At 50.7% G+C, this 12,025-nt stretch overlaps 1 protein-coding gene across 2 annotated transcripts in view; it reads right to left on the bottom strand.

The window, feature by feature from the left end:
* The window catches only part of LOC144724967 (nuclear receptor coactivator 7-like), a 65,390-nt gene that overhangs the window by 3,800 nt on the left and 49,565 nt on the right, over positions 1-12,025 (bottom strand). For both annotated transcript variants that reach the window (XM_078604329.1, XM_078604331.1), the window contains exons 9-14: positions 10,442-10,610; positions 9,930-10,137; positions 7,266-7,391; positions 5,899-6,051; positions 744-839; positions 10-83 (exon numbers count right to left, since the gene is read on the bottom strand). In XM_078604329.1, the coding sequence (XP_078460455.1) occupies positions 10-83; positions 744-839; positions 5,899-6,051; positions 7,266-7,391; positions 9,930-10,137; positions 10,442-10,610 (826 nt within the window). The remainder of the gene's footprint in view (positions 1-9; positions 84-743; positions 840-5,898; positions 6,052-7,265; positions 7,392-9,929; positions 10,138-10,441; positions 10,611-12,025) is intronic.

Raw genomic sequence — 12,025 nt, 5'->3', positions numbered from 1 at the left:
GAGACTCACTCTCCACCACCAATGACCAAGGAATCCTTATCGCCGCTGACAAAGAAAGAATTTTCTCCCGTCCACCTGAAAATCTGTAAGCAAATAAAACAATACACTTAAACGGGTTAATAGCAACACAAAAACACATGTGCAAAACTTCAATGGCCTGCACTCGTGGATAATATAATAATCGTATTCTTTCTAAGTAGGTGGATGAAAGTCTCCTTTTTAAGGGAGCGCTCTAGATAAAATAAGTACAGCTTGCAGCAATCGTTCAATTAAAATCAAGCGCATGTTTCTAAATGTGGAGGGAAAAACCAGAGGACCCGGAGAAAAATCCACGCGACCACGGGGAGAACATGCAAACTCCAAATATACAGCGGGCGTCAGGGTCGGGATCGAACCCACGACCTCCTGTATACCAGGCGAGGGAGTTAACATCTCGCCACCGTGGTGCCCTAACCACACTCACCATACGCAAACCTGCCGATCAACTAAATTTAGCAAAACCATTTACGACGCCAGGTGGACAAAAACAGAGCGATTTTATAAACTTGCACCGTTGTTTCAACTGACCAGGCCTGGGATAATGAATCGAACCCCCCCGACCTCTGGCCAGCAATTCCATTGTGCGGACCACAACAATACGACAGCATCCCCCACAATGATATAAAAGCAGCAAAAAAATCTAAGAACGTGTGAGAACAGCCGTTTCACATTTCACGAACAGTCGTCTGTTACGGAAAGGCTACCTTAAAGTCCGGATTGAAGGTGAACAGGAATGTTTCTCCAGTGCCGTAGTAGTGGTCGTTGCATCGGATCGCCGAAGATACGAAAGCCCCGAATATCTGCAAGTGCATGGGCACACACATAAGCAAGTCGGAACACGCAGGAAGACGAAAGATCACGCGTACATTCGTTATTAGACTGTTTGGGGGGGAAAGTGCCAGAGGTGTGGACTCGAGTCATGCGACTTGGACTCGAGTCAGACTCGAGTCATGATTTTGATGACTTCAGACTCGACTTGGACTTGCCTCATCTTTGACTCGACTTGACTCGGGACTCGAGAGCAAAGACTTGAGACTTACTTGTGACTTGCACAACAATGACTTTGTCCCACCTCAGAGGTGTGGACTCGAGTCATGCGACTTGGACTCGAGTCAGACTCGAGTCATGATTTTGATGACTTCAGACTCGACTTGGACTTGCCTCATCTTTGACTCGACTTGACTCGGGACTCGAGAGCAAAGACTTGAGACTTACTTGTGACTTGCATAACAATGACTTTGTCCCACCTCTGGAAAGTGCTGTTGCCAAGTGCCTTGTAAGGGGGGGGGGTGGTGTTGGTCACAACGCCGGGTACTAATCTAAGGTTGAGATGACCCCAGAGAGGTGATTATATCGCTCAAGATATTAATCAAACTCAGGTCACCAGGTTTTGCAATGCAGTGCACTAACCACAAGACAACTGCTCCCCCTAACAATTCACAGACATACAAACCACAAATTTACATGTTAACAAGTAAACCCGTAAAAACAAAGTTTTTCACGAAAATCCTTTATATGTGTGGCATCGGGGCGGCTAGAGTCCTCTCGTCCTCTGGCTTGAGATGGCTGCCACCTATGGGTCAGATGATTGTCTGGCAGCATTAAACAATTGGTAATTAAATATTTTTAAAAAATTCCCTAAACAGTGTAAAATTTTGGAAAAAAATTTTCACGAAAATGCATTGTCACGCACAACGAGTGTGTGTGTGCAAAATGTCAGCTCGATTGGATCACGGGAAGTGGGTTAAAAAACGACCGAAAGATTTGCACGGTCCTAAGCAAGCAAGCGAACTTAATATAAAGGATTTAAAAAGGGAAATGTGTGAATGTGTGTGTCTGTTCTAAATGTTTTGCCTACTTCCTGACATGCAACAAACTTAAAATTTGGTATTTGTGGGTAGCTTCCAGACTGTACACAATGCAAAAAGTATAAAAATAGACTTTTGTATTTTGGGGAGTGGGGGCGGGCAGAATAATGGATATATTTTGCAAGGCAAGTGAGCGTAGGCCGTGTATTAATCCAAAACAAGAATCCAAGCCCCGGGTGAAGCCGGGTAGTAAAGCTAGTACCCATATATATCCTTTAACATACCATTGGGGTAAGTTCTGTGAGCGGCCATCAAAGAACCGGCATGGCGCATGAGGGGGAGGGTGGACAGCGCTACGCTTGGCCACCTTCATCTCCCCAGTGCTGATTTTTTTTACGCACCACACCGGGAAACAACTTCAAGTCCGAATTGACCTAGAGGAGTCCCAGAACCGGTTCAGATATTTGTCACTGGTGTTGACAGTGAGTGGGAATCGAACTCGAGTCAACGGGTTCGTAGCGCAGCACGCTAACCGCTACACTACCGCTCCCCACTCCATATATATCCATATGTGCAAAACAAAGACCCCTACAGCCTCAACAGAACGTGCTGTTTGCGAGCACCTACGAAGGACGGCACAGTACGCGAGGGGGTGGGTGGCCAACACCACGCCCGACCGCCTTGGTATAGCTCCTCACGTGTATGCAGACGCGCGCGCACACACGCACTCACTCAAAACACCCACACGAGGCCCACGACACATTCATCTCACATTGCATCACAGTACTTCCGACTAATGGAATTTTCCTTTACTCGACCGCCGAGCACCCAGACGACCCCTCCGCTATGCAACGCCGCAAACGCGCTCGAGTCGGCAAATGCCGTGCAGTTTAACGGACGGCGGAGGAAACAAATGATCTCGGCAAAGGGCAGCAAGCCGGTAAGCTGCCGAAGATCGCGTGGGTAGGGAGAGAGAGGTCAACATGTCCAGTTGAGTTGGTGGGCTCGTGCTCGGGCCAGTCTCTGCTTGTTTCATCCAGGCCGTCACGCAACACGCGCCTTGCACCTCCACGGCGAGCGGCGCCTGTCTGTTCCGAAAGGTTCTAAAAACCTCTTGGGCTTGGGACAACGAGATGCCACGTAGCCGAGTTCCGTGTGGGTGAAAGACTAGACTTTCATAGCACGCGATCACGAGCACGCCCATATTTTCTACAATCGATGAGAATCGCTGGATGCCGCTGACATCAATGACGCAAGCCTGCGACACTGATGTGGCCGGAATGCGACATGGAGATGGAGGTTGGTGAATCGCTCAGAGAAGGGCAGTCAGTGAGAGACAAACACACATCATCCGGCAACACAGTACAGGTAGTCCCCGACTTACGATGGTCCGACTTACGATATTTCGATCTTACGATGGCGATATCGATATGACAAAATTGTTACATATTTTACATTTCACGCGGCAGGCAAATGCAGCAGCGTACGAGGTACGATACTGTACGTTGGGACGCTGCCCCGGATGTACTGTACGCATCTCTCGCCTTGTGTGATGATGCCTCTCACTCTCACTAGCGGTCGACGGAGTTAAGTTGTCATGGTGTTAGCGCGTGTATTTTTTTCTGTGTTTTTGTGATTCAGAATCTTGGTGAGTACAGTACAATATGATACGTTACGATACATTCAATGCATGTATGATACGTAGCTTTAGCGATTTCATTTTAGGGTTACCACGATACGATACATACGTCCAATGCATGTTAAAAGTTTTTATAGCAGATAGGAATGTTTCCTGAAAAAACTTTCTATGAAATTGCAGTTCATATAAGTAAGCTAAGAATTTACCTAATTTTTTACTTTAAATTTTACTGTGCAATACAGTATTGTAATTAATAAATACATACAGTATATAGTTTATACAGTACGCTACTGTAAATTGCTCTGTTTTGCTAAATTATCACCGTTCTTTAAGACTCCTGGGTAGGCTATAGGCCATTTTAGACACGATATTTTCGACTTACGATGGGGTCGTCGTAACGCATCTCCGTCGTAAGTCGGGGACTACCTGTACTGTCCGCAAGGGCAGGAGAGTGAGGCTGGGATTTTAGGTTTCCACTCATCACCAAGCCCCCACTAAGGCCTCAAGATGCCCGAGGGGTACCAGGCAAACCTGACTTGAGATAAGGCTTCATTGTACCAGACTGCTGCTGTTGATGTTTGTAATCTTGTTGTTGCTGCCCGAGGCATACCAGGCAAACCTAGGCACAGGTGGTGCATCAGCCAGTGATCTCAGTTAGGCAACTCATGGCACCTGGGGGTCTGTCCCGTGACCTCCTGCCAGCGGGCGTTCGACACGACGCGCGGCCTCAACGTGCACATAGCCTGGCACAAGCGCCGTGGTAACGTCACCGCCACTTAGTGGCGAATGGCGGCTGCTGTTGCCATTGCTGCGTGTTTGCTGCCGCTGCTGAGCAAGCCGCCTGTTCTGCAGCGAGCGCGGTTGGTACAGAGTCGCAATCTGCGAGCCTCAAGGCTCTACTACTCCCCGGTGACATTCACACTCCCAATTCCACACCCGTCAAACCCCTTATCAGAGCCCTATCTCATTACAGACCAATTCAGACCGTATTGGTCACCCCGTGCCCTTATAAATATGAAGGTTCATCCGGCAAAGAAGTCCCATCACAAGCGAGAAAAACAAAAAAAATACGCCAAAAAATGTTGTTACTCAATTTCCCTGTACAAGAATACGGGGAAACCGCATGGGTCGACAGATATGCACTTCGCCAATTGCCTCTGTGGTCTACGGAGACCGGGTGAAAGAAGGGTGAATTAAGCAACAGCTGGCGATGAAGTCACATTCGCAGCCACACCCAAAAGTAATTATCAAATCCGTTTTGCCAGAGGCTGCTACATGTATATGATCTTTATTTAATATTCCACATGAGAGCCAATTGAGATACAAGAGCCGATTGCTTCAGATCGTTGAGGAGCTCCATATTTAGTTGAGAAACCCACTGCCCTACGAACTCCAAGAACCTCCGACTCAGTTTTTGAACCCCAAACTCCATAAAAAAAATACATCTACTCAATGTAAGCATTCCGTACTCGGCCTGTGATCCCGTCTTAAGTTTTATATCCTAATCGTGCGACCAAAACTGCAGCAGCTCTTTCTCCTACGTCAGCAATTCTCCAGCTTTATCTGTTCCACCTGAGGACGGTCGCTTGTGTTGCGATGGAAACGTCGCGATCTATTATTTTTCTACCTACGTGACTTTACCGAAAGAACCAAAGGGTAATAAATACTAGCTTAACATGTCAAATCAAGATTTAACATGGCATTGTTAATGTGGTGATGAATTTTAAGGAGAGGTTGTGGCGGTGTTGGTTGGTGGGGGTGGGGGGGGTGAGGTGGAGGTGGTGGCGGGTGGGGGGGGGTGTGGTGAGGTGAAGGTGGAGGGTGGGGGGTGGTGAGGTGGGGGTGGAGGGTGGTGAGGGTGGAGGGTGGGGGGGTGAGGTGGGGGTGGAGGGTGGTGAGGGTGGAGGGTGGGGGGGTGAGGTGGGGGTGGTGGCGGGTGGGGGGGTGAGGTGGGGGTGGAGGGTGGTGAGGTGAGAGTGGAGGGTGGGGGGTGTTGAGGTGGGGGTGGAGGGTGGGGGGTGGTGAGGGTGGAGGGTGGGGGGGTGAGGTGGGGGTGGTGGCGGGTGGGGGGGTGAGGTGGGGGTGGAGGGTGGTGAGGTGAGGGTGGAGGGTGGGGGGTGTTGAGGTGGGGGTGGAGGGTGGGGGGTGGTGAGGGTGGAGGGTGGGGGGGTGAGGTGGGGGTGGTGGCGGGTGGGGGGGTGAGGTGGGGGTGGAGGGTGGGGGGTGGTGAGGGTGGAGGGTGGGGGGGTGAGGTGGGGGTGGAGGGTGGTGAGGTGAGGGTGGAGGGTGGGGGGTGGTGAGGTGGGGGTGGAGGGTGGTGAGGTGAGGGTGGAGGGTGGGGGGTGGTGAGGTGGGGGTGGAGGGTGGGGGGAGGGAGTAGGCGAGTAGGAGGAGGGGGTGTGGGCCGCCCACCTGCCCGTCGGTGTCGCACACGACGAGCAGCATGGGCGAGTCGGAGAGCAGGGCGGCCCGGTACAGCGTGCCCAGGCTCGTGCCGTGCTGCGCCGTGCCGTACAGCAGGCTCCACGTGTAGCCCACCGTGCGCGGGGGCAGCTCTGGCACCAGCTGCGGGCAAGAGCGGCGGACGGTGGCGGCACGTGGTTCAGAGAGGTGGTGGTGGTGGGGAACGCAGCAGGGTTTTGCGTGCATCCACAGCGACACGTTTATACGCGGAACGCACGTTGTTGGATTTGTAGCGATCGGACAGGGAGTCCGTTACGGATGTGAGGGGGAGGGTGGTCAGCGCTACGCTTGGCCACCTTCATCTCCCCAGTGCTGATTGTTTTTACGCACCACACCGGGGAAAATGTACAAGTCCGAGTTGACCTAGACGAGTCCCAGAACCGGTACAGATATTTGTCACTGGTGTTGACAGTGAGTGGGAATCGAACTCGAGTCATCGGGTTCGCAGCGCAGCACGCTAACCGCTACACTACCGCTCCCCACTCCATATGTGCCAGACAAAGACCCCTATAGCCTCAACAGAACGTGCTGTTTTGCGAGCACCTACGAAGGCCGGCACAGTACACGAGGGGGTGGGTGGCCAATACCACGCGCGACCACCTTGGAATAGCTCCCCACGTGTATGCAGACACCGGGATTTAGACGTGTAGAAATTCTTGCCCATGATCGTCTACTGCAGGGCACGAAGGTTTTTTACGATTTTGCTATTTTTACACAGAATTGCCTAAACGGTGTTCTTGGAGTGCTCTTTAGCTGTAGCATCTGGCAACCCTGCAGCTACTGCTGACTTTGAAGATCATAAAAGTCCACAGCTTGCCCGGTCAAATGTTGCCGGAAAAAATTGGCCTAAAAAGCCTGCAGGTGGCTTGACAGAAAATATAACTTACGTAGAAAACGTTACTTTTTATCTTCGTTATATATTCGAAACACACTTCCTGTCTGTTATCTATTCGAGTCCCATTAACTTGGACGACAAAAGAGATGTGTGTATTTTTAGAGTGTCGGGCGCGTGTGTGTGTGTGTGTGCCCATGTGCTAATAACCTGGCGACCCGGGTTCGATTCCCGCTCACGGCCAACACCCAGTGACGGTTATCTGAACCGGTCCTGGGCCTCCCCTAGGTCGACTCAGCCTCAAATGAGTACCTGGTGCGGTGTGTAAACATCGCCACTGGGCAGACAAAGGCGGTCGGGCGTGGTGCTGGCCACCCACCCCCTCGTGTACCGTTCCGGCCTTCATAGGTGCTCGCTAACAGCACTTGTCCCTACAGTCTGTTAATGCTATACGGGGGATTTTTATATTTGTCCATGTGCGTACCTTTTCAATGTGGTGGTGCTGCAGCAAGTTGCTCTCAACGTTCAACGTTGGCCACATGGGCTCCGGTTCGCTGTCGGTGAGCGTGTGGAGACTCTGCCTCCTCAGAGCCTCCTCCAGGGTCACGATCTGGGTAGCAGGAGTACAAAGACAAAGATCCCCCGTATAGCCTCAACAGACTTTAGGAGCAAGTGCTGTTAGCGAGTAGCAACTATGAAGAAGGTGGCCAGCACCACGTTCAGCCGCCTTTGTCTCCCGTGTGGCGATGTTCACGCAACCCACCAGGTACTCATTTGATGCCGAGTCGACCTAGGGGAGGCCCAGGGCCGGTTCAGATAATCGTCACTGGAGTTAGCCATCAGCGGGAAACGAACCCGAGTCGCCAGGGTCGTAGCGCAGCGCTTTAATCGCTACACTACCGCTCCTCACGAGTACACACGCGCACCACACACACACACACGGTCACGAATTCCATCAATGAGGAAATGAACAACTCCAATATAAACTACAATAAGGAATTCAACAAACATACACAAGGTCACCCCATTGGTGATCTCTTATCCTTGCTTTGAGGTTTCTGCTTAAATCCCTCCCCCTGGCCTTTGAGAATTCCTTCCTTGATTTAACATCTCCCTTTTCTTGCACACGTGGTTAGCTAACATCGTGCGAGTTGGCGTCATATTCTTGTCTTACCCGCCGGTGCTACTTGAGAGATGTTAACTACCTCGCTTGGTATACAGGAGGTCGTGGCTTCGATCCCTACCCTGACGCCTGCTGCTGTATATTTGGAGTTTGCATGTTCTACCCATGGCCGCGTGGGGTTTTCTCCGGGTCCTCCGGTTTCTAGAGTATTTGTCTGCTATGAATTTCCACCTGATAAGCCACTTCGTTGGGCTATCATTTGTGGCCAGGTTGCTTCTGAAAGAGAGCTATATGGCTAAGTGGGCCTTACCTGGTAAAATAAAAAAATGCATAGTATGGTTTCAGAATGGTGCGTGACCTGGATTTTGTTTTCCTCGATCGTGCCTGCCACTAAGTGTCTGCAATGTGATGATTTATTCACTGCTCTAGCTTCCTTTTTTTTTCACAAAGATCCTCCGCAGGTCTTTCTTGTAAAAACGGATTAAGGGCTGAATGTTTCTTACTCCCGCATGAACAAATGAAATCGATCAATTGTTGGTTGTCTAATGGAATTCAAACTTGCATATTTGATTCTGAAAAGATGGAATTCAACCAAACGAAGTGCAAAACCTAATTTAATGTGAATTTTACGTAGTCACTGGTAACTGAACTCAGGGCCATCAACGTGCTGCACTTGAGAACCCAGTAACACATTCCTGCGGAGGGAGCTGGTAGGAACATTGGGTTGCTCGGTCAATGGCCAGGGTCAATGGCGGCGTGGTGTATTCCGCAAATATGCCCGACTGTGAGGGCGGGCACAAGCCGGCGTGAGTAGGTTAAACGTTGAGTTTTATAAGGGCACCACGGGGTGACCAGCCCCTCCCCACCCAGCCCCACCCCTCCCACCCCACAGCCCCTCCCCACCCTCCCCAACCTCCCCACCCAGCCCCTCCCCACCCTCCCCACCCAGCCCCTCCCCACCCTCCCCACCCAGCCCCTCCCCAACCTCCCACCCAGCCCCTCCCTCCCCACCCAGCCCCTCCCTGCACGACGGACAGACAGACACAATAATCCCCTGTGGGCTGGTGTAACCAGGAGGTTCCTACCAGTATCAAGGGTGAAGAAAGCCCAGTTGTGAACCCAGCACTACCACCTCATTTGTGTCATGACATTTCGGCTAATGACTGCCTAACAATTTTGTCATCAGACTAAACCACCCTGAATGCATTCATTCTTGTCAGATTTCTAGAAGCCAAGCTGGCTGAGCCTGGTTAGTACTTGGATGAAAGGCTGCTTGTGAATTCCAGGTGTTGTAGGCTTTGTACCGCAGAGTATGCAACAGATAGTATCTTAATCCGTCTCGAGTGTTCTTTGCCTAAACAAATGCACGAGTTGTCTCCGGGTACTGTTTTTCTCTCATTCTAAATCACCCATTCATGGAATTGGTCAGACATATCCAAAGATTCAACTGGGGGCTCTCCCCTGTTTAAATAAAAGCCATTAATACCTATTCAGATATTTAGATTTTATTTTCACAGGAAGGGCCCAGTGAGCTCTTTGGCCCTATGTCATGGGCGGAAACTTTCTATAAAGAAATACTGGAGAGAGAAAAAAAGCACGTAAGGAGGCATTACAGTTTAACACATAGGCTTTCGCGACCAATATTGTTCATAATCAACGATTTTTGAGTTAATGAGTTAATGATGACGTCACCCTGCGGCTGCTCTATATAAGAACGGGAGACACAGCAGAGCCTCACCATTCTGGCGAATTGCCCGATGATGCTGGATGCAATTACCAGCGAAACGTCGTACTCAAATTGTAAATGGTGTGGTTTCACGCTTCAACACACCGGTGGGCTAAAGCAGTGAACTATTTGTCTTTTGTCAACGTGACACTTTTTTACTGATTGGCCGTGTCGGGTGGTGGAGGGTTACGACACATTTATAAATAACGCAATCTAAACCCAAAAATCGTTGATTATGAAGGAGGCATTACTTTGGGGGTGTACTTCGCATTGCAATACGAGCATCGTTCGTGCCGCACCTCCCAGTCCATAGAGGAATCCGAGTAAAAGTCCTCGATGGCCTCCAGGGCCTCCGCGTCGTGCCGCTCCAGAACCACGAAGCCCAGCTCCCCCGAGCCGTCACCACCGCCGCCCCCACCGCCGCCGCCGCCGCCACCGCCAGCACCACCGCCGCATCCGCACACCTCCGGTGTCCACTGAGCGAAGAACGTGTAGAGCTGGTCGACCCTGCACGCACACAACAGTGGCAGTAGCGGACTCTCAGAAGACTTCCACCCATCACCACTGGTGGTCTGCATTCCATGGACGCAGCACTTCGGCCTTGAAGTTTACGCTCACTTTGGGCCCGCGCTCAGCAACCGAGATTTAAAACAAAATAAATAAACACCAATAACAAACGGACATGTTTCAGCAGGAGTAATCGCTCCACCGCTAGTGACAGTGGCTGCCCGCCCCCCCCCCCCCTCTTCGAGCCACGGACTTCCAACAAACAATTGGCAACTGCACCGGCGCAAACAATCGGGGGACGTGCCTGTCTTTGGGCACGGCGAACCAGTACTCGGGCTGGGCTCCACGGCAGGCGTAGTGCTGCACGACCGGCGAGCGCGCCGGCTCGAAGGAGCAGCGCATGGGCTTGCCCACGCGAAGGCACAGGAACATCGGCGGAGAGTCGCTCTCCGGCTCGCGGGCAGGAAGCAGGGCTGGAGAGTTGGGGGTCGGAGGGGGGGGGTGCAGAGAGACAAAGATAAAGATCCCCCATATAGCCTTAACAGACTGTAGGGGCAAGTGCTGTTAGCGAGCACCTATGAAGGCCGGAACGGCACACGAGGGGGTGGGTGGCCAGCACCACGCCCGACCGCCTTTGTCTCCCTAGCGACGATGTTTACACACCGCACCAGGTACTCATTTGAGGCTGAGTCGACCTAGGGGAGGCCCGGGACCGGTTCAGATAATCGTCACTGGTGTTGGCCGTGAGCGGGAATCGAACTCGTGTCGCCGGGTTTATAGCGCAGCGCGCTAACCGCTACACTACCGCTCCCCAGAGAGAGAACGGACACGCGCGCACACACACACAGGTTTCAATTTAAAGTAAATTTAGCTGTGATGGTCCCACCTGATGACGGAGACTTGTGTTGCCTCCGAAACGTCGTGATTTATTATTTTATTTCTATTATTATTTCTTAAATTTGTATTATTTATTGTCATTTTTTACCTACGTGACTTTACCGAAAAAACCTAATTGTATGAATCCTTGCAGTCACGAAAGCTTCAAATCTAGAATTAAATTTAAAGCTTTCGTGACTGCAGGGATTCATATTCTTGGTTCTTTCGGGAAAATCACGTAGAAGGGAAATAATAAAATAATAAAAATATAAAACAATACAATTCTCACGACGTTTCGATTACACACACAGCTGTGTTTGTTAGGAGCTGGGCGGGTGGACCTGGGGGGGGGGGCGCATCGTACCGCACGGCTGGACCGGCACCACTGGGACACCGGGGTTTGAAATCGGGCTTCAGCCACCCCATGACCTCTGACGTGTAAATTAGTAGCGACCTTAGCATGGTGATCATTAACCGCACCAAAAACATCGAGTTTTTTTTTCAGCTCTAAAATACATTTCTAACATCTATATTATTGCCAGAAAGGTTAAAACCTTTTATTCCACTTTTTATTTTAAAAAATGGATCAACGTGTGAAAGAATCCCACTTTGCAACGGATACTAGAGGTTTGGCGAGGAAGAGTAGGCCAAATACTCCCTCGAGCAGCTCTCCAGAGGTCCCTCTCGTGGAGGCCCTTCCAGCAGCAGTGGCTTGAGCGAGCAATTGCAGAGCTGTGCCTTTACCCGTGATAAAAATGTGCCCTGAATGCTGCGAGAAGGGCCTCTCACTGTACAGTAGCGACAAATATTGGTTCTGAAGCAACGATTTTCAGGTCCTTTAACCGACAACAAGGTTCTCTGTGACAGTTTAACACGTAGCAGGAGGATTTCACGACCAATATTATCCATAATCGAGGTTTTTTTTGGGTTAGATCGCGTAAATATAAATGTTTCGATTTAAAGCTTTCGTGATTGCAGGGATTCATCTTCTTGGTTCTTTCGGTAAAGTCAC

This window comes from Lampetra planeri, chromosome 22 (assembly GCF_965212315.1).
Source record: "Lampetra planeri chromosome 22, kcLamPlan1.2.h2, whole genome shotgun sequence".
Classification (NCBI taxonomy): Eukaryota; Metazoa; Chordata; class Hyperoartia; order Petromyzontiformes; family Petromyzontidae; genus Lampetra; species Lampetra planeri.
This window is presented reverse-complemented; position numbering and strand designations above follow the sequence as displayed.